This window comes from Python bivittatus, unplaced genomic scaffold (genome assembly GCF_059951505.1).
Source record: "Python bivittatus isolate LINGU-HERP-01145 unplaced genomic scaffold, Pbiv_v1 ctg000850_np1212, whole genome shotgun sequence".
Classification (NCBI taxonomy): Eukaryota; Metazoa; Chordata; class Lepidosauria; order Squamata; family Pythonidae; genus Python; species Python bivittatus.
This window is the reverse complement of record NW_028277112.1, coordinates 20,616,062-20,640,227: the sequence shown is the minus strand read 5'-3', so window position 1 is coordinate 20,640,227 and position 24,166 is coordinate 20,616,062. Positions and strand designations below refer to the sequence as shown.

General features: G+C 37.4%; 1 protein-coding gene across 1 annotated transcript in view; it reads left to right on the top strand.

The window, feature by feature from the left end:
- TMEM232 (transmembrane protein 232) overlaps positions 1–24,166 on the top strand; it is a 175,555-nt gene that overhangs the window by 97,317 nt on the left and 54,072 nt on the right. Inside the window, exon 11 of the mRNA XM_088130189.1 lies at positions 21,380–21,621. Within this exon, the coding sequence (XP_087986315.1) occupies positions 21,380–21,621 (242 nt within the window). The remainder of the gene's footprint in view (positions 1–21,379; positions 21,622–24,166) is intronic.

The window sequence follows — 24,166 nt, the reverse complement described above, 5'->3', positions numbered from 1 at the left end:
TGTATCTCCAGCATTTATGTACACTGAAGGCATGTTCAAAAGTATATTTTTTTCTTGTAGAATATTCTTATGATTGATAAGAGAAAATATAAAATATAAAAGCCTTGTTTAACTTTAAATATTAAACAGAGCTTTTATATGTTCTCTTTTTTCAATAGTTGCATTTTCTTTATCTCTTATGAGATTGGTTTATCTTTTAAGGAGGAGTTGAATCCTCTAGCCACATGTTTCTATGCTATATGACCAAGAAATGGCATTATAGAAATTATTACAACTCTCGCATTTTGACCTTTTAATAACCAGAAAGGCAGGTTAGGGTGTACCAGCCCTATGTACCTCATTCATCAGGGATAAGGGAAGAACTCCCTGGTAGCAGCAGGACCTACCAAGCAGAAGCCAGGGGCAGGATATGAAGATCCAGAGTCTTTCTGAGAGAGGAATGTTGAGACCTTTAGCTTTCTACCCCTGGCCTCAGTTGTCCACTACAACTTGTTAAGTACTTTATCCATGCTGTACACTGTTTATACATTAATAAAGTGAGTTCTGCTGCTACTAGGCAACTGCTTGACTGAAAAACTGAGTATTTACAAATAATTTATTTTGCCTAAAACTGTGGTCCTTTTCATCAGTCATAGACAGATGTATGTATCCAAAGTTTGTACAGCAAAGTTCAGATGAGATATCAAAGGACAATCAAAATATTTTAAATATTTTTCCTATCTGTGGTTTTTCTCAGTGAAGAAATAAAGAGAAGGCATATAAGCAGTGAAGTGTATATTTTAAAAATATCCAGTGGAACACACAGTATTTATATGGAAAGAATACTGGACTATGAGCAACATGAGCATTCTCTAAAAATATTTCAAAATATAAAAAAGAATGGGGAAGTATGTCAGATTACAGACAAAAGGATGCATGCCTGGACTTATTCCATGAGTCTTCTCAGTACCCTTTAGTCACTGGAACCAGCAATGCAATGTTTAAAAGGGGTTTGATCATTTTGAATAGATGAGTCAACTAGTGAGTGTGTGGCCATATAAACTGAACAAACAAATGAGTTTAACATGTTATATAGTTAGAGATATGTGAATTAAATAACAGGCATGTGAGAAAAGGCAAGCATAATTGACGTACTATATATTGCTTATTTGTGCTATCCTTAAAGATAATATCTATATCTATACCTATATCTTATAACTAGGTCAGAGCAGTTGAAAAGAAAACAAGCAGAAATAAAGTATGTGTTAGCATTTCACAAAAAGTCATGTAAGGATAATGTAATAATTATGTAAAGGCTGTAGAAGTAGCATATACTGTAGTTTCTAAATGGGCCAAGGTTTCTCTCTCGCAAGGACCAAAAATGTATATAGTACATTTAGGCATTAAATGTCAGGCAGCTTAAAAGAATATGTGTCTTCTTTTGAAAGCAGATCCTGTTCTTCATAGAGTTAAACAGCATTGGAGAACTATGATTTATAATTCCAACAGATAAGGAAGATAGATTTGTTATAATCAGCAAAGTTTAATTATACATTAAACATTCTGCCTGTTCTTATTATCTTAGGAAATTAGATAAGAAAGTCTGATTTATTTTAACTGAGAGGGAAATACTTAGGATATTTAAATATAGTTCTAGAGATCATGGAGAAATTTGTCTGCTGATCATACTAGGTATTCCTGTATAGGTACCCTAGTTGTATATTTTCAGCCAAATGAATAAATGCAAATAATGAGCCAAAGTTCAGTTTATGCAATGTAGGCTCCTCTAGGAAAAAGAGAAGAACAGCTTAACAGGGTCAATGGGGCAATTAACCTTCAGCCAATTAAGCTTTAGCAAGTTAAATTTAGCACAAAACAGATCCAGCCATGCATAGGGTTAAATTCATTTTATCCAGTCAGTCATACTGTGAGAACATGTAAACCCAGTCAATTAACCTGTTTTGCAGGCCTGTTCATCCAAGAACAGGAATGCTTGAAAGAGCAATCTTCCATGATAAAATTCACTACTAAGGCCTGGCAGCAGAAAACACACTTTTCTAAATGTCGGTTGGTTGCACCAACTGTGGATTTTACTTTTTCTGTCAGTGTGATATGAAATTTTATGTTATTTTTCATAATTTTTATTAAAGATTTTAGTTATAGTAGTAAAAACAAATACAAATTAAACTCAGAAAAAGAAGGAGAAATAGAAAAAAAGAATAAAAATTACAAAAAAAGAAAAAGAATAAGATAAAAGGGAAAAAAAGAAATATATAAAGGAGTGACTTCTGATCTTCATCACAACAAATGAAAACAAATTTGGTAACTTTTCACCCTCTATAACATTAAAAACAAATATCTCTTCTTCCAATAACCCATCCCTTGTCTATGTGCAAATCCATAAATCATCAACTTTTCAGGCCTGATATCAGCAAAAAGTCTGTAAAGGGATACCAGAGCTTTATAAAAACATATCTTATTTTAACCTTGATCAAACAAACCAACTATATAGTCCTTCCTTTTACTTCTGACAGTCTTGATCCTTGATTCATTCAGATGTTGTAGTAGGATTTGGTCTCTCTTCCATTTTTTGTAACTTCTTTTGTAAATCCAGTAAAAAGTCATTATCCAGGTCATTCTTTTGGTCTAATTTGTATTTCCACTTTGATTTTCAAAACTTTAACCACTTTCTTGGTTCCTTCAGTAAAAAGTCCTTATTGGGGTCATTCTCTTTGCTTGTCATTTATAATTCCACTTTAAGTGCCTTCTCTATCTTGTAATCCGCACTTTTTTATTATCCAATATTTCTTGTTCTGGTATTTCTGCATCAGTTTTAACCTCTATGGACATAGTTTATCCAGAGAAGCAGACATCATTACTGACATTTCTGATAAAGCTACTACAGTAATGTCTGGCCCCATTCTTCAAAAATCTCCTGAAGTATTTCAAACGTTATAACATTTTGTGTCATTTTATAAATCCCCAAAACCAAAGGCAAGTTTACACTTTTTTTCCCTTTTTCTTTTCTGCCTGGAATCTTTTAGTTCCCTCCAGTATCCAATTTCTGAAATCATAAAGTCTTAAGGTTCTGTTTTGACTTAATATAGGCAAAAAATTTGGTTCCCATGAGATGCCATTTAATTATTTCTAAAATCTTATAGTAAAAGTCTAAGTGTTCCAAATTTGTCTGGACCCTTAATTCACATATAACTTTCTTAGATCAAAATCTTATTTAGCTTTTTGCCATTTATTTCCAATTCTTTAAATTTTTAAACTTATAATAATAATAATAATTTTTTTGTTCAAGAAGGAAGGTAGACTCACCAGATGGATTTTCAAACTTCTTGTTCCAAAGATCTCTAATGCCTTTAGAATAGTAAATAAGCAATTTCCAAAAGTGATTAGAAAGTGAGGTTAGCAAATCCAGTGTCTTTTAAAGGCTCCGCCATGGTTGTGAGTATGATGGCTAATCCCTTTGTCTCCTGGTGCCCAATCCCACAGGAGATGACTTTCCTGTGGTCTCCATGCAAGGAGCAATCTGGAGTACAAGTGGGTGATCTCCCATCCTCTCATTGTCCAGAGAGGTTCTGAAGAACTGGTCTACTCATTAGTTCTTCAGTCTTTGCTGTGGCCATTGTCTCTCCTCTCTATGGAGACATGTTTAGTTCTCCATGCCTCCCCTGGAAGTCCAGACTGCCTCATTAGAAAAAGCAGACTTTTTCAGCCTGGTGCCCTCCATTGTGGCTGAGAATTTTGGGAATTACAGACCCAGGGAACTGGATATGTTTCCCTGATTCTTCCAAATGAATAGCTTAATGAGAATGGAAAGGAGCACAGTGTTTTCTCTCTGCTAGGCAATGCAATATGGGAGCCCTTTTATTGTGTATGAATACAGTACTAGGGTTATTGGGCCAACAATTTAAAATTTTCTTTTAAGTTTTGCTTGACAAATGGAGGTGACTCCTCTGCCTAGATTTCCTAGAACAGTGTTCTCAACCTTAGTATCCTTAAGCTGTGTGGACTTCAACTCCCAAAATTCCCCACCCAGCATGCTGAAGTTGAAGTCCACACAGCTTAAAGTTGCTGAGGTTGAGAAACACTGACCTAGAAAATGTATTAATAGCATTCATAGGATTATATAGTTGAAAAAGGCTTTAATTCCATCTAATTGCATCCCAGAATAATAGTGAACAGGTCTTGACTGTCTTTCTTGTGACACAGATGAAGATACTTAAGAATGTTATTGTTCTCAGTTGTCTTTTTTGAAGCTGGACATATCACATTTCCTCTTTTTCACTTTGTAAAGCTTAGTTTCTAGTCTCTGCTTCATTTTTGTTGTACTCCTTTGAACCACCTTTGAATTTCTCTCAAATGTGATCCCCAGAATTAAATACAGCACTTTGGATGCAGAATATAATGGAATTACTGCACCCTGGGATTTGGAAAATATAGTTCTATTGATGCAGCCTAGAATTGCATTGGACTCCATAGCAAGAATGTTACACTGCTGATTCATTCAACTTATTCAACCACAATTCTAAGATCTAGTTCCAAGTTCCAAGTTATCCATCACCCATCCTATACATATATATTTGGATTTCTTTTTCCTAAATGAAAAGCTTTGCACTGATTTTTATTAAATTTTATTTTATTATATAAGAGTACTTATCTAATCAATCGAGATCATTTTGAATTTTCTTTTATTGGTTATTCACTACCCAGCCATGTTTTCTGTCATCTGCAAATTTCAGAAGCATTCCCTCTATCTCTTCATCCTAATGATTAATGAAAACTTTAAAAAGAACTAAACCTATGGCTGATCTCTGGCACCCCACTTGATACATCACTCCATTTTGATGAGGAACATGCTTTGAATACAGTTTTCAGGCTGTGTATTGTTCCCTCTAATAAACAAAACATCAAAGCCATACTTGTCTAGCTGGCTTATCCGAAACTGATATGGCAATTTGTCAGATGTTTTGCTGAACCCAAGATGTATTATACCTGCAGCATAACCACAATCTCCTAAGGCGATTTACCTGGCCAGAAAATGAAATACCATTATCCTGACAAAACCTGTTCTTGACAAATCCATTCTAACTTCTGGTAATCACTGCTTCACTTTCAAGGTGCTTGCAGAATTACGAATTTATGATATGCTCTAGAATTTTCCAGCTCTCAGTGTCAGTGATGTCTCCTTTTCCTCATGTTTGAAATAAGGACAACATTTATCCACTTCCAATTATCTGGAACTTTGCCCATGAAAAATCCTGGTGTATTTGGCAATGAATAGAACTTAGACTAGACTGTCAGCAGGTTCTTTCATACCCCAGGATGCAATCTATCTTGCTTTAGATTCATAAGATTAGTAAGCATTCCCTACTTGGGAATTTGAGATGATTTTTGTCGATTTTGGAGACAGTTCTTTCTAGCTATTAATTTTGGTCTCTGTGCATCATACAGCTGGGATTTGCATCATTCCAGAACATTCTTTAGTTGAACTGAAGAGGCAGTAGCCATCCCCAGATCCCTATAGTGCCAGCATCGTAGGTTCTCTTTTTTATCAATGCTGGTGATTTTGCAAAGTGTGTGCTTTGCCTACTCTTGAGCTTTCTACTCTCAATTATTTTTTACTAATTTGTTATCTTGACCCTATAACCAGGAAGGAATTTTTGCCAGGGGGTTAAATATGCACTATTTTTGCTCTTTCTAATCATGTGAGCTGGTCCCAGATTGTACATGCAAATGCGGACCTATGGCTTATCGGTTTCATGGTGTTCATTGTAATCGTGATTTCTTTCATGTCCAACATCAATGACTACAAAAATTGTTTCTGTCAGTGATCCCCTGAAACCCACATTAAAGCTCTTTTTGGACCTTGGCACTGTATAGACTGATCTCTCACCTGATCAGGGGCCTTGTAATGATATGTCGGAATGACTTCAGGAGACAGGGCAACAAGACATAACCAAGGGAACAGTCAGATAAAAGGTAGCTTAGCCTGCAGCAGAAATGTGGATGGGACAAGAGACTCAGAAGAGACCTTCCCTAGTTTGGGGGCTGAAAAGGGGATGGGGAGGGAAAAGTACTTTCAGACTTGCAAGATTCTGTTAATGTAACCTTATAATAAAGTAGAATTAGCTCTTCTGGTTGTGTTTCCTGTCTGGTTTACCTCGTAAGGCTGACAGGCCTTTAGAGTTTTTCTCATAGTGAACATTTTGTTCAGATACAACAACAACAACAATTTATTAAACTTGAACCATTATGGATGTTTACAGTGAATCAATGGCTTTTTAGCCTCTGGACAGATGAGAACCCAAAATCTCCATGTCAGCATCCTTTCTGTGGTCAACTTCTAGTGATCAAAATGGCTTGTAAGGTTTTTGCCCCATCCTGACTTCTACAGGCCTTAGATAGCTTCAACTGCCCCTTGTTCAACTCTTTCCTTCAGCCTCTTGGTAGAACTAGTAATAAATAGTGATGGATTCCTATTCCTTTCATCCTGTCACCATGATTATGAAATTCTTAGCAGCAAATCATATCTGCTCATCATACTAGTGCCATTGGGTGAACCCATCTTACATGACTTGGTATAAAGACAAAGTAGTATTTTTCTTTGTTTTGTTTGATTTTTATGGAGCTCCCAAAGCAGTTACCAAGCCAGAATGAATGCTTCTTTTAGTAGAACAATCTCATAGGAGCACCTGCCCTTTTGTCTTTAGGTAAGATCACTATTCTGTCACTGATGGGATGTACAGAAGCCATCCAAACTACTGCAACACAGAATGGTACTGGTTTGCTGTAACAACTGGGAAAAAATAGGCTGTTCTAAAAAAGAAAAGAAAAAATGCCACCTGGGTATATAAATATAAAAGGTGAGACAAGTTAAGCAATTCTCAATATAAATATGGAAGACCCTTGAGAAAGAAAGCATCTTAACAGTAGCAGCCAAAATATTAATTTATATGATAAAAAATAAAAATATATTTGTTCTCATTTAACTGTGAAAGACTCATATTGACAAAAATGGGGCTGTGTCTGGATATTGCTTTGCATCCTGATCTGTTTCTAATTCTAGAGTGTGAATTAGGAAAAGGGAGCTCTGCCCACTTATTATTTAGTATAGGAAAAATATATATAATTACCTAAATGTGGCAATAACTAGTTTGTATTTTTTAAAAATGAAATTTTCAAGAAAGTTACTATTAAACTTGGAAGAAGCACTGATTTTATAGAAATCTGGTTTTTCAGCAGATGAGATGCTTGGCTTGTTCAGCCCACTTCTGTAGCATTTGGAAAGGTCCCGGGAATCCTTTGCTGGTACAGTTTGACTGAGCCCTTCCTCTGCAGGCCCCATCTTTAATATCTCAGATAATGTTACCTAATATGCTAATATACACCTTTAGTAGACCCAGGAGGGGATGGAGGAGGGCACTGATGACAAGGAAGGAGACACATAAAGACACTTGCATTAGCTACCGAAACTAATTAACAATTTGCAGGAGGGGTTCATGAAAAATGAAGAATTAACTACAAATTAGTACACTTGAAATAATATTGTTTTAAAATAAAATTAAAGATTGAAATAGTGTTGTGAAAGGAAGAGTATAGAATGGAAAGAAAAGTAGTGGAAAGAAGGCTAAATTAACTGAAGGAGCAAAAATTGGCTAAATAAATATGGGAATGAGGATGATAAATTGGAGGGGGGGAATCTGATCATTTACAAGAGAGTATCATCAAAGAAAACCACTCAGATGGGGAGTCTGGGAAAAAAGAGGAGTGATTGTACTGATAGAATAGATAGGAAATATAGTAGAGCTAGTTTCAAAATAATTTGATATTTTTGAAATGTCAATTTTAACAAGTGTGTACCCAGATGTACAAAATACCTGCTTCTATGCTCAACACATGTGTTCATGAAATGATGAAATGAGCATTACTCTTGATATCAAAGCCATCATATACAATCTATGGAAGCCAAGGAATATGGAACATCTGCATTTACAGAAATTTACACTTTTCCTCTGAGTTCTTTTTTCCCACTGAGAGAAAAAATGGATAAAAGGAGACAAAACATAGTTGATGACTAAAAGGATGGCATCATCTTAATGCTCCATGAAATTACCACAATCAACTATGCACATTGCCTATTAAAAGCAGGCTAGAAATTAGTTTAGGATTTCAGCCTGTTATGAATGCTCTGTTATTAATCTCAAGCTCAAAAATTAAAAACTAAGATGGTTGATTATTGGACCGAATTGTCTATAAACACATCTTTATCAGATTGTTAAATATGCTCGGCACCTCCAAGTATGAAGAGATAAGATTACATCGGGGTGGGGGAACAGTGTCCTTCCCTGGCTGCCTGCCCATTATACTCTTTGCCAGTGCAGTATTTTTTTTTTTGAAACTTTGTTTGCTGTCCACTGCCTCCTCTTCCTTTTCATTGTTACTGCCTGCCACCTACAGTTTTTTTCACTGCTGTTGCCTTTCCATTCTTGCTGCTGTCACTATCAGCCTCAATTATTTCTTCTTCTTCCCCACCTACCTGTCAGAGAAGGAGGAGGAGGAGGAGGAGGAGGAGGAGGGGGGCAGCACTGGATGAAACAGCTATGCAGACATGGTTTTAAAGTATTGAGGTTTTTTGGTTTTTTTTTATGTAACTACCTCAAATTAAGCACTGCCTTGGGGGTGATGGGATAGAACATGTGCCAATCTTGCATGTCCCCGAAGCATTTGTTGATTGTTCACCAATAAGCATATTATACTACATGCTTGTTGGTATGTACCTTTCCCAAGAATGCATTGATTTGTACAACATTTTTGAGTCAGAATGATAGGTCCCAATAGATTTCATTCATTCCTGCTACTGGTGCTTTGGAAGAGTTCATAGGGTCAGGTCACACCATTTTATTTTTTTAAAAAAATCTGTGCCTTGTTTCCTTTGCATCCCTATGAACCCTATCTTTAATTTTTTGCATAGAAATATAACTTTATCACTTGATTGCTGCTTTATTTTTCTTCAGTTTGATCAGATTAGCTGGAATTCATGAAAGATGTAAAATCTGAAAACATCGCCCTTGAACTAAGGCCCTTGCAAACAATCAATTTAGAACAGAATAAGGGAGCAATTTGACTCATTTCCTGTAAGGGATACAGACAGATATTTCCTATTTACAAGTGCTCTTCTTGTAGAAGCCTAATTTTCCCTGCATTCACAACATGACATTTGGAAAGGCCTTTTGTGAGCTAAGAAAACATAGGTGTATTCCATCTTTTAATGAATCCTTCCCTCTTAGCACACTAGAAGTCTTAATAAAGAAATATGACTTCTTTTTGGTCAATTTGCCTGAGACATGGGCCAAGACTAAAATCAGGTCTGTAAATCCTTTGACATCATTCAGTGAAATTGCTATTAAATGATTACATATTGTGAATATAATTTTTTCTTGCTAATTTTTCTAGTGGCTGTTTATTTTTATATATATATATATATATATATATATATATATATATATATATATATATATAGTTTAATCTCTCAGAGATTCTTGTTCTGATTTATCAATGCCTGAGAAACAGGATCAGTGACTCCAGACATACATGGGATGTCAAAAATTGCCAAGAAATGCCTATTGTCATCATCACTAAGGGGTCATTTATCACTGAATATTTTGTTGTTGGGTGAATGTAAATGACATTGGTATATTTAAAGCATCACTTTATCCTCTGATTGGAGGATATGATTCTCATGAAAATTGACCTCAAAGAACAGAGATTTAAATACATGTAAGCATATGTTACTTGCAAATATTAAGAGGAAGATTTGCATTTTGTATTTTGATATTGATACTCAGAAGAAAACACCCTGGCTTTGAGATAATCTTTAAACCAACCTCAGATTTGTATAAACCAGTAATTCATAAAAATGTAACACAGAAGCTGGCTGGCTCCTCATACCCTATTTATGTACTAATCTCACTGTAATGTTGTAACACCATAAATAGGAGCACTTTACCATATAGAGTAGAATAATTCAGAACATCACAAAACTAAAATTCCAAAGTAGTATACCAATAAGCTCTGAAAATCAAGAAAAATATGTGCTCAGGCATCACTCACTTGGAAAAAAGTAGAGATGTAATAGTTGCAGCGTAGGGGCAGCAAAGCTGTACTATGACTTGGGGCAAAGGCCAAATTCAGAACAAATTGGGGCAATTCAGGGCAGATTTTTATTCATCCAGGGCAGATGAGTAGTTGTAACTCACTGTGCCCTTACTCCTGGTCCTCTGCAAAATTTCTCCCCTAATTTGTCATTAATGGAACTGTATCATGATGCAAATGGCAGGGATGTAGTTTTTGCATCCAAAAGGGGTCTTCCTTTTTTAAAAAAAAACACCCGCACTTTTGGTGCTTGCTTTTGAAAAATGCCTTGTGGGGAGCAGAAGGGAGTATTGGATTCAGCGATTAACAGGATAAATCAACAGATTCAGTCAGAGTATCTTTTTCATCAGTCACCTCAGTCTTCTGGACAGATAGGTAGATCATGGGGACAGGGTCTCTCAGAAGATGAGCTGTAAAGATGTGAATGGGACAGATCTTATTCTAATTTAGTCAAGCACAAGGGATTAACTGAGAGCTTTGGGAACACCCCAGAAATGATCTGAGCAAGCAGAATGAGATACCATGTCGAATCGTGCTTAAAGGATGCTATCTGGCTTAGAAGAGGCTGGGACTACTTCCATCGGAAGGATGGTTGGGAGAGTATGAAGATAAGGCTTTGGGAGGAGAATGTTACCTTTCATGTCCTCCTTATGTAACTAGTTGCCTGTTCCACCTTTGATTAGATACCTGAAGTAGAACTTGCATATCATGCAATCTTAGGCTTGCATCTGTTGTTACAGAACTCCAGGCTACAGAAATTCTGGGAAGTTTGGCACCCTGATGATGCTCCCTGAGCTACTCACCAATTCCATCAATTCTTGGAATTTATTTATTATTTATTTAAGACTGCTTTTATATTGTATTTTAATTGTTTTTATCTTCTCTGTAAACTGCCCAGAGTAGCTTTTTAATGAGATGGGCGGTGAAAAATAGCCAGGTAATGAAATGTTTGCAAGAAAACAACCAAGCTCAGAGAACCCCAAGGACTCCACAGTTCAACCCTGAATGACATATATTCTCTTCTATTGGAAAAATTTGGTATATATAAATAAGTAAAAAGTTGGTCATCTGAGATAGAGGGATAAAAAGGGACCATTCTGCATCACAGAAACTGCCCTTTGATCACTTTCCCAATTAAAAAATAATAGAAAAAACACATCACTGAGAGGGGTGTGATTTTTTTTTATTTAAACAGCATGAGGACAATCTTCCCAGCAAGCACAAGGCTCTGTTTACCTGAATCCTGCTACAGAAGTGGGAATGAGTCAGGATGGATTATCCATGAGCTGACCCTGGCTGCACTATTCACAGAGCATCTCTTGAAACAGGTTACACAGTGTCTGCACAAGACTTAGCAAATGATAAAATAATAAGTACTGTAATGCTCTGTTTTAAAAACTATGCTTTTTCTCAAAGAATAATCCAGTCCTCTGTCTAACTTAAAATGCAAATACACAAATCTTATACCAACTAAATATATTGTATTTTTAAATTCTAATCATTCTTAAGGATAGACTGTTTCTACAGTATGTGCCACCATAATATTTTGCACAATTGGAAGGCTGAAACTGGTACAGCACAAACTAGGAACACATTATACTAGATCCTTAAGGCTTTCTTTGGTTTCTTATAATGTGCCAGGTCTCTTGAAGATGCTGGTTTTCTCTCCTGATATGGCATATAAAATTCTGAAAAACATTCTGCAAGGACTATTTCTGATGTTCTTTTTCCTCTGTGTTCCACTGTAATTGCTAAGATCACATAATACTTTTTCCTATAGGTCCATGGTTCCCAAATTGTGTGCCTTGGCGCCCCAGGAAACTCACAGGGCTGCCGAAAGATATTTTAATTTTTTGAGGGAACCACAGCAATACTTGATACCTGTTGGGCACTGTGTGAACAATCTTGAGGTAGTTCACAGTTCTGACCTTGGGACACCATGAAAAAATTTCTGAGACACAAAGGGTGCCAAAAACTGATAAAGTTTGAGAACCTCTGCTACAGATTATTTAGATCTAAAGAACAGCATTTATTATATGTATTTAGTAACAGTATTTTAAACAATACTTCATCCTAAGAAAGACCAGTTTGGTATTTGATATGAAAAAACTAAAATATGTCACAAATCTCTCTCTCTCTCTCTCTCTCTCTCTCTCTCTCTCTCTCTCTCTCTCTCTCTCTTTCTTTTGTCCACAAATTTGAACAAATGTCAGTTCTTCAATTTTGGTTTTGAAATGATCAGAGATGCCATGCCTATGTATGAAGTGAAATGAGGGTTAAAGTAATCTGTGGTGGGATTGTCTATAGGCGATTGCAATTTTGAAAATGTTAGTCTGACTTCCTTGCTAGGAATTGATGGTGGACTGATACATTGAGCTGGCTGTCTCTAATCTAGAGACAGGAAATCTTTTGGGGATACCCTATGAAACTGATGGAACCCAGATAAATGGCAAGGCTAGGTGGGGATGTTGAAAAACGTTGACTTTCTGAAAGAAAGAGATTGACGTTTTCCTGTAATCAGCAAGAATTGAGCTTGACTGGAAAGGGATTTTACCTTTATCTTTACAAATGAGATGAGGATGCCAAATGCTATAGTGCAGTGTTTCTTAAACTATTTTCTCTCAGGACCCCTTCCCACTTTTAAAAATTATGGAGGACTCCAAAAGAGCTTTTGCTTGTGTGGGTTATATTTATTATTATTTACTGTATTAAAAATTAAAATTGACACATTCGCTGCCGCTACCGCTTCTCAAGATTGTTTGATGGGATTTTAATATTGGATTATTTTTCAACAGACCCCTGAGAGGGTCTTGGGGGACCCTCAGGGGACCTGGGACCACACTTTGAGAAACACTGCTGTAGTGGATTGGTAAAACCTCATGCAGAAGTGCATAGACCTGGGAAAACTAATGTATTGTGTGGGGTGGGGGTGTCAAAAGGTTTTTTATTCTCTTTTACGTGTGTGCTATGCCTTTCTGCTGTTTAACGTTAATTATACTTTGTTTTCTTTTGGAATACGTCAGAAAATTGCATCTTGATCTTTTGGTGGTTTGCCACTAAATAGCACAAAATTGCCACTAAGTAGCACAATTTCAGTGGGTTTTAGGTCTGTAAAAGTGGTTTGAGTTCCTCAGATTGTCTCCTTTGCTCTAGTTTCTAATATGTCTTCAGGTCTATAAAGTGGAACTGACCTGAGAATAAGAAAAAGAATCTGGGAAGTTAGGGGTCTTTTCATGTAAAATTGTCAGCTTATTGGCTTTTGGACATAATTTGGGTGGAGGGGGAAAGAGAGGAACATTACCATATATTTTTAACTTAGCTACAATAGTTTGGGTTAGTAATGATTCCTGGGAGACTTGGAATAAGAACTTGGCTTTGTGAGCACTCCTAAAGCATATGCTGGTACACTGAAGAAGAATCATGTCTAAGGCTTTCTGCCATCTGCCTCACAATACACGAAACACTGACAGAATTTTTTTTTTCCAAAAAGATCTCCCACTTCTTATGTGTGACAGTTCCTTTTTAGAACCTTTGACCTTCTCTTTCTGGTTATTACACAGAGTCTCCTTTTTAAGTAAATCTTTTTACTCTTATTCTCCTGCCCATTTCTCATTCTCTCTCTCTCTCTCTTTTGGTGCGGTCACTGCTGAATTGAGCACAAAAGAACAAAAGTTATAATGAATACTGGTGGAAAATGAGCCCATCTCAGGGTTTTTCCCCCAGGGGTTCTACCAATAATTTGAGAGACTGGCTGTTTAAAAAATCCTATCATTATAGAATAATATGCAAAGGCAGACACTGCTTTCCTCAGTCACAGCTTTGATGCAGATCGTATTGTATGCCTTTTTCATTCCTGGATTCGCTTTTGGGGGTTACCCCATGCTACAATGGAGTTTATTTTGGCCACAGTGCAGACAGCAGAAGCATTCTGGCCTGGTTTCTTTCCATAAGGAAAGTCCCTGCTTGCCGTGTTTTTGCCTACTTCTCTAGAACACCATCTGTAAATTTTCCATTGTCAGAATAGTTCTATTTTCTATGCCCAGGAATGGTAGAAAATGCTCTCATTGTTTTGAGCCTTATTTGTGGCTGTCAGCCTCATTCTTTCCAATATTAGAATGCCATATGCCATTCTTTAGAGTGGATATTTGAAGGCCTTGGTTGTCTAAGTTAATACATGAAGAAGCATAAGAAAAGAGTTAAATGGAGTGCAATTTCTCTTCTGGGAGAACTCTTTCATATGGGTGTTGTCCCAGTTATTGTCATTTATAGTGTGGAAGAGCTCTGATTCTTAAATGATTTGGAAGATGGAGCCTTCAGATACTAAAGCAGCATGACTGACTTCTCATACACTGAGCTTTCTGGGGAAGTGGACTCATCCAGAGTTGGTGCTGGGAGAATTGTCTCCCCTACCCCTCTTTGTTAATTTCTCTAAATCCATAGTTTCGCCCCCAAACACACACAGTCTGAGTTCAGAGCTATAACTAGAAATTGTAACTTAAATTTCCATTTACAGAAATCATGTTGGATGTACTCACATTTTCCCCAGTGATAGCATACTGTTTGTGCCTGAAGCAGGGAAGACAGCTGGATCCAAAGTAATAAATGAGGAACAACTGGGCATTCATCACAATGTAAATTGCTCAATAGGACAAGAGCTACTTTATAAAAGATGACTTTACTTATTCTTTGTTTCTTATTCTGAAGACCAGGAATATGAATTAGCCACCAAGGACTGATTTACCTATTTTTATAATAAGTCTTATCACTTGTTTTCTTGTAAAACATTGTGTCAAATATCATCTGACAAAAGCTGTGCCGGTGGTATGTACTTTATGATAATTGTTTCACATGTGCAACATGTATGAATGCAGTCTGAAAATCTGATCCTACAATTTAACTGGATGCTCTTCCACAAAGAATTGAGAGGTATCATTAGACCTTTGGAAATTGTGATTATCTGTGATGATGCAGATTGGAAATGGGGCACATCATTAATGAGATATTGTGGCATAAAGTGATGCTTATTCAAAGTATGGCACTATTGAATGAATCAGGAAGTTAGCTTTGAATTTCTGTAATTGGAACCTTGATGAAGATAATAGGCTGTGCCACTAAATCTAGCAGTTAAAGTCACTCAGATCCACTCTGACTGGGCAGGTCTGGCTGAAGTGCTTGGGGCTCTGTCTTGTGATGTGATTTGGGATGAGTTTGAACTGGTAACTCCTGAAGAGGTCCTCTGCACTGTCAGCCCAGCCACTTATGTGCTGGAACCCAGTTCCTCGTAGGCTGTGAAAGCAGCAAGGGATATGACCTGTGGTATTGAATACCATGCTGTGGTATTCACCTCTCTGAAGGAAGGGGTGGTGCCTCCAGCCTTAAAAGAGATGGTGGTATGCCCCTTCCTCAAGAGGCTATTTGGGGAAGGTTGTTGAGAAAGTGGTTGGACTACAGCTGTAGAGAACCCTGGAGGATGAAGATTTGGGTATGGAGACATTGTTGGTTGTGCTTGTAGATGACCTGTGGCAATGCTGGGATTGGGGTGGTACATCCACCCTTGTGTTCCTTGATCTCTCAACTGCTTTCAATCGTGTTGACCATGGTATCCTTCTGGACTGGCTCCAGGGGTTGGGAATAGGGGGCACTGTTTTATGGTGGTTCTCTTCCTTTCTTCAGGGCCAGTTCCAGTCAGCACTGGTTGGGGGGGAGAGGTCACGCCCTTGAGGCCTCAGTGGATGCCTCAGGGCTCGACTCTTCTCTCCCCTCCTGTTCAACATCTGCATGAAACTTTGGGTGAAATTTGGATTGGGGTTCAGTAAGCTGATGATAACCAATTATATCTTCAATCCCAGATCGGCCAAGTGAGGCTGTTGAGGTCCTATCCCAGTACCTGGAGGCTGTGGGCCTAGATGGGGAGGAACTGTCTATGACTCAATCCTACCAAGACTGAGAGGCTGTGGGTGTTGGGGCCATCTGGCTCTGGGGATGTCCCATATTTGACCTTGGATGGGCTTGTACTTCCTCATTCAAGAGTGGTGTGCAGTCTGGGGGTTTTCATGGATTCACAGCTCCTGCTTGATGAGCAGGCAGCAGTTGTGGCTGGGAAGGCTTTTGCACAGCTTCATCTGGTATATCAGTTGCACTCTTTCCTAAATTGGTAGGCCCTTCAGCAGTCACTCATGCTCTAGTCACCTCATGGCTCAACTATTGCAATATGCTGTACATATTGAAGACCACTTGGAAGCTTCAACTGGTCCAGAATACAGTGGTGTGGGCATGCCTCGGTATGCCTGTGTGATACTTCTGCTATACAAGCTGCACTGGTCGCCAGTGGGTACAATTCAAGATGCTGGTTAATATCTATACAGCCCTATGTGGCATAGGGTCTGGTTATTTGAGGGACTGCCTATCTCCTATGGTGTCTGCCTGGCTGTTTTGACCTGACAGGGTTGGTGTGCTCCAGGTTCCTTTGATTAAACAATGTCATCTTTCAGGACACAGAAAGTGTGCCTTCTCTGTTACAGTGCCTGCCCTCTGGAATGAATTTCCCCCTGAGATTAGGATGGCTTCCACCCTGTTTGCATTCTGGAGGGCCATAAAGACCTGGCTGTTCTCCCAGGCCTTGGGCTAAGGCGTCTGGAGCCCCTTCCATTGGAAGTTAGATATTGGTGGGATGTTTGGGGGTATCCTTTTTTTCTTTCCCTTCTAGTTTGGTGTTGTTGTTTATTGCTTTTTATTGTACTGTTTTTATGTTATCTGGTGTATTGTGACCTGCCCAGAGTCATTTGGAGCAGGGCGGCATCAAATTGAATAAAATAAAAATAAATAAAAATCCTTGGGGGGAAAGCTCCATATTACTGGAATATTTAGCCAACTAAAGTTTTCAAGAATTCTTCACCAAGAAAGATTATGTTTTAAAAGATCAGGGGAAAAAGAAAGCGAGAAGGAGAAGGAAAAATGTACCTGGCATTTGAGTAATGGCTGGTTGAGTAAGGGTTAGTCACCTTAGATGGAATGTGTTGCAGATTACAGACTTTCTCAAAGGTTCCAAAATAAAGAAACAAGCAACCAATTGTTGGTTTCCCATTTTGGAAGTACAAAATTCAAGAATTATGTCAAGCTTAGGCAAACCCACAAAATTTGGGAAATAAAAAACAAAAAACAGATAAATGAGGCAGTTTTTATATTAGCAAACCTGGAGGTGATTTTAGGTGTTGTACTAAAAAGAGTCATTAGAAGACAAATCAAATAGGATTATCTAGTGCTAAGAGAACATGGATTCCAGAGAATATAGTCTACTTAATGCTCTACATTTCTCTTCCTCTTGTGCAAGATTTTGTTGCTAGTTGCTTAATTTGCTATTTTCTAATGCACCCATCCCAAACTAACCCTACTACATTTGGAAAGTAATGAAATCTGAAATAGTAGTATAACTCAACTATAACAGTATAATAAATAATAGTATAGTATAATAAATAATAGCAAAAGTAAAATAAATAATAATATAACACAACTATAATTGGCATACATTGCTAAAGAAGAATTAAAATGCTAATACATCTGGTCAATTAATAAAATGGATATCAGTTTAATGAGATCATAAACATGTTACACCAAATCAGATATCATTTATATTTAAAGATACTTTAAGTTTTTAAAAAGCATTTCCTATTCCATTTGTGTACTGTTATAAGGGCTAGCAGACATAAAAGGAAGTCTGGCAGACAAAGGGTTTTTTTTTTTTTTATGTTTCAGTATAGTCATCAGTTATCACTAGCATTTTAAACCCAAACTGACAGGTAAATGATGCCATTTACTTAGAAGAAAAATCCATTGTCTTATAAGAATAATAATGGAGCTAGTTAAAACACTGCATACACTTTGAAGCTAAAAGGTTCAGCTATTGTAATCCAGGTTTTGGCAAAAAGTAACAGAATACCCTATGGATCTTATTTAAAAAAGAGTATGTTCAGATTACTACTGTGAATCCAGATGTGCAAAGCAAATACAGAGAATTTCCTTTACCCACTTGGTTGATGGAATGTCCTTTTTTAAAACAAAATTTCCTCTGTAAAAGAAATCAAAGCAATTTTATGGAATTCTGTATTCACCCACTTACACCTTGACCCCAAGAAGAAATATTTCACAAAAAAGAGCATAGATTTGCATATTCTATGCATAGCTTGTGTGTGTGTGTGTGTTTGATATACTTTAGGTAGAAAAACCATATCATCATAGTATAGATAAAAGTTTGATGAGATAACCTGCATGCCTGGTCTGTTGGTTGTTCAGATGCTAATTGTTGAAAGAGAATTGGAGAGCCCATATTCTCTCTTCTAATTCTCCATATTTAAACTAGACCTGTCAGTCTTTGTGCTGAGAAGTATGTTCGGTGGCTATAATGTATCCAATCCAGCTGTTTAACTTTTGAGGGGTTAAGCATGTTTGCATATAGCCATATAGCTGTTAGCATGCCCAGAGTGTGTGGAAATGAAGAGTCAGATAATTCCAAGCAGTGAATAAATCATTGCATCCATACCCACTTACAAAAGTGTAAGACAAGGATGCACCTTGGCCCCAATGTTGTTTAATCTTTACGTTAATGACATCCCAGTATTCCTCCATTCTACGGATGTTCACATGCCAAAGATCCTTAACAAACACAACATCTTTTTGTATGCAGATGACATGGCTTTGATGCCACACACTCAAGGAGGCCTGAGAAGATTGATGGGGAAATCTGGTGCCTATTGTGCTTCTAACTTTCTGAATATTAATAAGACTAAATTCAAAGTGGTGGTTTTTAGAAAAAGATGGCCTAAGTACAATTGGCACTCGAATGGAGAGCCTATAAAACAAAAAACAGACTTCTTCTCACATTTAGGGATGTTTTTTACAGATACAGGGTCTTGGGCCAACCACTTCAAACAAGGTTCTATAAAGGCAACTGTAAGCTCCAAAAAGGTAACTAAGTTACTTAGTTATAGCCACCCAATTACTCTGCTCCCCATTTTAAAGGTCCACAAGGTAAACATTGTACCAATGCTAATATATAGTGCAGATTTGTGGGGCCTATCAAAGGCCTCTTTACTTGAACAAAAATCAAGCAGGCTTTTTAAGAACTATTTTAGGGACTGACAGGAATACACCTGAAGCAGCAGTTAAGAGCTGAAACTGGCATTTATTCCATTTGTAGTTTAACAGTAATCAAAGTCTTTAATTACTGGTGGAGGATCCTCTCAATGGAACCTGACAGATTACCAAAAATGTGCCTTGAAGAACAGATGGACACACTTCAACCCACCACATGGATCAATCAATTTCTCCAAATTATCTCACATCTCGGCTTCTTAACACAATATCTCTTCTCAGTTGGACAGCAGGCTAAGGCAGTATTCAAATAAAGAGTTCTGGATGTTAATGCCCAAATGGATATTGAGTCTCTTGCAAACATCAAGTCATTGAAATGGCTGGCCAAAAATAAAATGTCCTTCCAAACAGAAAAATACTTGACAATGGGTTTGACTCAATACCATAGGATAGCTCTTACCAGAGCAAGATTCCAGCAGTTAAATTCTATGGCCAAATATGGACAATTCCACCAAGTGCCATATTCTGAGAGAATATATATTTGTGGAGCATCAGAAATAGAAGACATTGCACGTGTCCTGTTTAACTGTCAGTTATATGTCTCGGTAAGGGCTCAGTACTTACAGACACTACTTGACAGAACCATATATTGGGGCTCTAACAAAAGATGATCTTATTTCCTTCAGGGCCCAAACAAATATGTAGTCACTAGAACTGTTAAATTTATAGTCATGGTTGTCCAACAGAGAACACATTTTACAGAATACATTGGGGTTGCATGCAAAGGTGATGAATTCACCTAAACACATATTGTTTTCAAATCTTAATATTCATCTTATTATACATCTCTGCACTCTATTTTATCTTATACTATTTATCCTACCTTTTATCTTTACTTATCTTACCTTACTATAATTTATCTATTTTATCTCACTGTAGTCTATTTTATTTTATTTTATCTCACTTTATTTCATTTTATTGTATCTCACTGAGGCTGATGCCTATGCTCTGATATGGTCAATTGACTAATCAATAAAATATACTACATTGCATCCAAATCAAGGTGTAGACTTAGTGAGGAACAAGAAGTATGCCCCATGATCCATGTCCACTTCCCCGTTCATTCTAATGAAACAAAGAGACCTGCATATCCTCTTATTTCTTCACATGACTCTTCCTTCTTCTGGAACAATTTGGGCACTCCTCAGATATGTTCAAAGTGCAAATTCCACAGAAGAAATCTATGGTAGATTGAAATGGATCCCAATACAGAGTTTAATGGACGTGTGGAACTGACCCACTCAGCATGTAGAAAAATTGCAGATCTATTTCTTTCACCACGGTATCAATCTTTAAAAGACTTTAATGCCTATTTTGGTGTGAATTTTAATATATTTTTAACTTTTTATATTCTATATATTTTTGTTTTGTTAACTGCCTTGAGTACTAATCAGAGCAGAAACAAAAAGAATAAATCAAATAAATATGTAGATAAACATAGAAACATAGCCAAACCCTAAAATATGTGCTGCCAGGAGCACATAGGATGAGAAATATGAACTACTGCATCAGCAAAATATCTCAAAGTAGGTCATTTTGGAAATTTTTTTGGGGAAATTGCTGAATTGTGCTAAATATTTTAACATTTCTATCAGTTTTTAAAAATGACATCAGCATGTTATTAGCATTTCAAATTAAGATATATCTGCTTGGGTTTCAAAGAACAAAAATGAGAAATAATCTTATACTCATCGTCTTCTGGAAAATGTATTTTGCATACTTCCTGAACGGAGCAGCATTAGTAAATTAAAATGTTATCTCCTGTGGGAGAACCAGTTGGGTGTAATGGTTGAGGCATCAGGCTAGAAACTGGGAGACTGTGAGTTCTAGTCCTGCCTTAGACACAAAGCCAGCTGGGTGACCTTAGGCCAGTCACTCTCTCTCAGCCCTGGGAAGCAGGCAGTGGCAAACCACTTCTGAAAATCTTGCCAAGAAAACTGTAGCGACTTGTCCAGGTAGTTGTCAGGAGTCAACAGTGATTCAAAGACATTAAAAAAAACAAACCCTCCTTTGGAGTTAGGTTATATAACCCAGCTTGCCCAGTCATTTTCTTGTTTCCGGCAATAGATAGTGTCTTTTTTTTCCCTAGGTTGAAGCCAAAGGTCAAATAAATACTTCCCTTGCATCAAAAGATCCATCAAATTCTATCTATCTCCTTTCATCCCAATACATTGGCTGGAGAGTCACTACTGCCATGTGCCAGCACTTCCTGCCACCCATTGGTCCTGACATCCCTTTGCGACACCTGCCTGAACGGAAACCAGTATCAATGCCACATCAAGGATCAGAGCCGGTGGCTACAGAGAAGAAAACCAAACGCTTGTCTTTAAGGTATCAATTTCCTGGACCTACCTATTGCTTCTATATGTAATTATTTAATTTGTTTTGAAATCCTTTTAATCCTTCTCATTTTCATCATCCTTATGACTTATAAGGCTTGACAAAAACTATCTGGAAATTAATTAATCTGTATGGATCAGAACTTTGGGATGAAGTAGAGATTTGTCTATTTTGCATCAAGGGTTCCTTTTCTCTCTGTCATTTTACCTTTCTGGGTGATTACTAAATTTAAAAACAGGATTTTGGATAAGGGAAACGTCTGACATGGCAATATCTAAGATTAAAGCTTTTTAAATTTCTTTTGAGAATGCATTCAAGCAAGATAGTTTGAGAAAAGGTAACTGATAATCCAAAGAAAATGAATGAGATACTATTTATTAATAACATATTCACAGCCTAATTCTGGTCATATCTGTAAAAGATTCAAATACACGACGTATTTTAATCCCAGGATTAAAATGTATGTTTTCATCTCAGGATTATTATGTTAATGCTTTTACCTATTCTTCCTGACTATTCCAGGAACATCCTCTCAGAGCATTCTGGTGTTTCAGAACACATTCTTTCTGTGAAGACTCCCATTTAATTCTTTGAGCATCCTAACTCATTTGTTCACATTCATATTCCATACTCCTCATCTTTCTTACTTCTTCTTTGCTTTTCATTAAGTATTGACATTTAGATTGAAGCCCCTGAAGGATGTAGACCTGCCTCTCCTTTTTAGTCAGAATTATTGGCTCTCCCTAAATTAGTAATGATGGTATAGGTCAGAGCCAAGTATTTGGCAGCTGGGGTTGTACTTTATGGGGATGAGGACAGCAGTTGGTGGATCAATAATATGGTGATTTATTTATTTATTTATAAAACCATCCATCTCAAACAATGTGATTCTGGGTGGCGTACAGCATAAAAAACAATTTAAAAAAGGAAAAAATATACCAATAAACAAATACAAAATATAAATACAAAACATAAAATATAAAATATAGAATGGCAACCAGTGGTGTGACTGAAGGGGACAGGGGTGAGATTTCTGAGGTGTATGGTTCTGTGATTCTTGTTCGTACAGTTACTGTATACACTTTTTAAAAACTTTTCTTGTATGAATGTTGGAAGTCCTGTCTTTAGTCTTAGTGACACAATTTCTGATGTCTTTAGAAACCACAAAAATAGATTAAGGGATTGGTTTAGTAATGAGTATGGGTTACCTGCCTACACATATAGCTTGCTTACTTTAAGGTGGACCATTATTTGCATTTTACCTTACAATAGTGTGCTTAAGAATATATTAAAAATGTGATGATGATCACATAAGAAAATTAGACAAAGGAATGTAAAAAATAGAATAACAAAAAATTGATGTTTCCCAGTCAATACACAATTTAAAATGATTTAAAGAGACAGTTTTTTATTTGATTTTGGTAGTAACCATACTATTGAATTTTGGTGACAACTTAGGAGAGAGCCTGCAGACCTGTGCTAGATCATTGGGGACACAATTAATCTGTAAACTGTAAATTGCCCGTCTCTGATTTAGTCAATAATCCTAGGATAAGAACATCACTGGATTATTGGTTGCAATATTTTGAAACCTCACATAGCTTTCAAATTAAGACCACTTATTACAAGAGGTATATAAAAGTATTCTAAACTAAACTTTGCTTGCAATCAAGTAGTTCTTCATGTAAACACAAATCAAATAAATTCAAATGTATTGATACTGCCCAAAGTTGGTTATGCAACACTATACCGTAATCAAAATGGGCTGCGGTATAGATTTTGTTGATGGTAAAGCAACTCCATTGTCATTCTGTACAGGCATTCCTCGAGTTACGACCCCATTGGGACTGGGATTGCCATCCCTAAGCAATGTGGTCGTAAAGCATGATGTCACGTGACCACATCGCTTAGCAACGGCAATCCAGGCAGTCCCGGTTGCCATTGTAACCCAAGACACGTAGGTCGTTAAATGGGAAATGGAGGGAGTTCCAGATAAGGAGTGCAGGGGTGCTGTTGGGGGGGGGGAGGGAGTCCTTGGAGGCCTAGCACAGGCTGTGTGTGAGTTGTGTGAAGGGGGTGCTATAGTGCAGCGTGAGTGGGAAGCCTGGGAAGGAGGGTACTGGTGGGTGCGTGCATGGGGACGAGTGCAGGAAGGCTGGGGGAAGAGGGTGCAGGGTGCATGCATGTGTATGTGTATGTGTATGAGCGCAGGGAGACCCAGGAAGGAGGATGGTGTGTGTGTGTGCATGTGAAGTACAGGAAGGTGGAAAGAAGGCACAGGGTATATGCAAGTGGAGGGAGACCTGGGAAGGAGGGCACTGGTGGGTGGGTGCATATGTGCAAGCCCAAGAAGGTTGGGGAAAGAGGGCGTGGGGTGTGTGTGAGTGAAGTGGGGAAGGAGGATGTGTTGTGTGTGAATGAATAAAGGCCGGGGGGGGGGGGGAGACTTACCCGAGCAACTTGTAGTCTTCTCTGCTGGCTTTTGTTTGCCTGAATTTTGTTGATGTGGCTGCAATAAACGAAAGGACCGGTCATA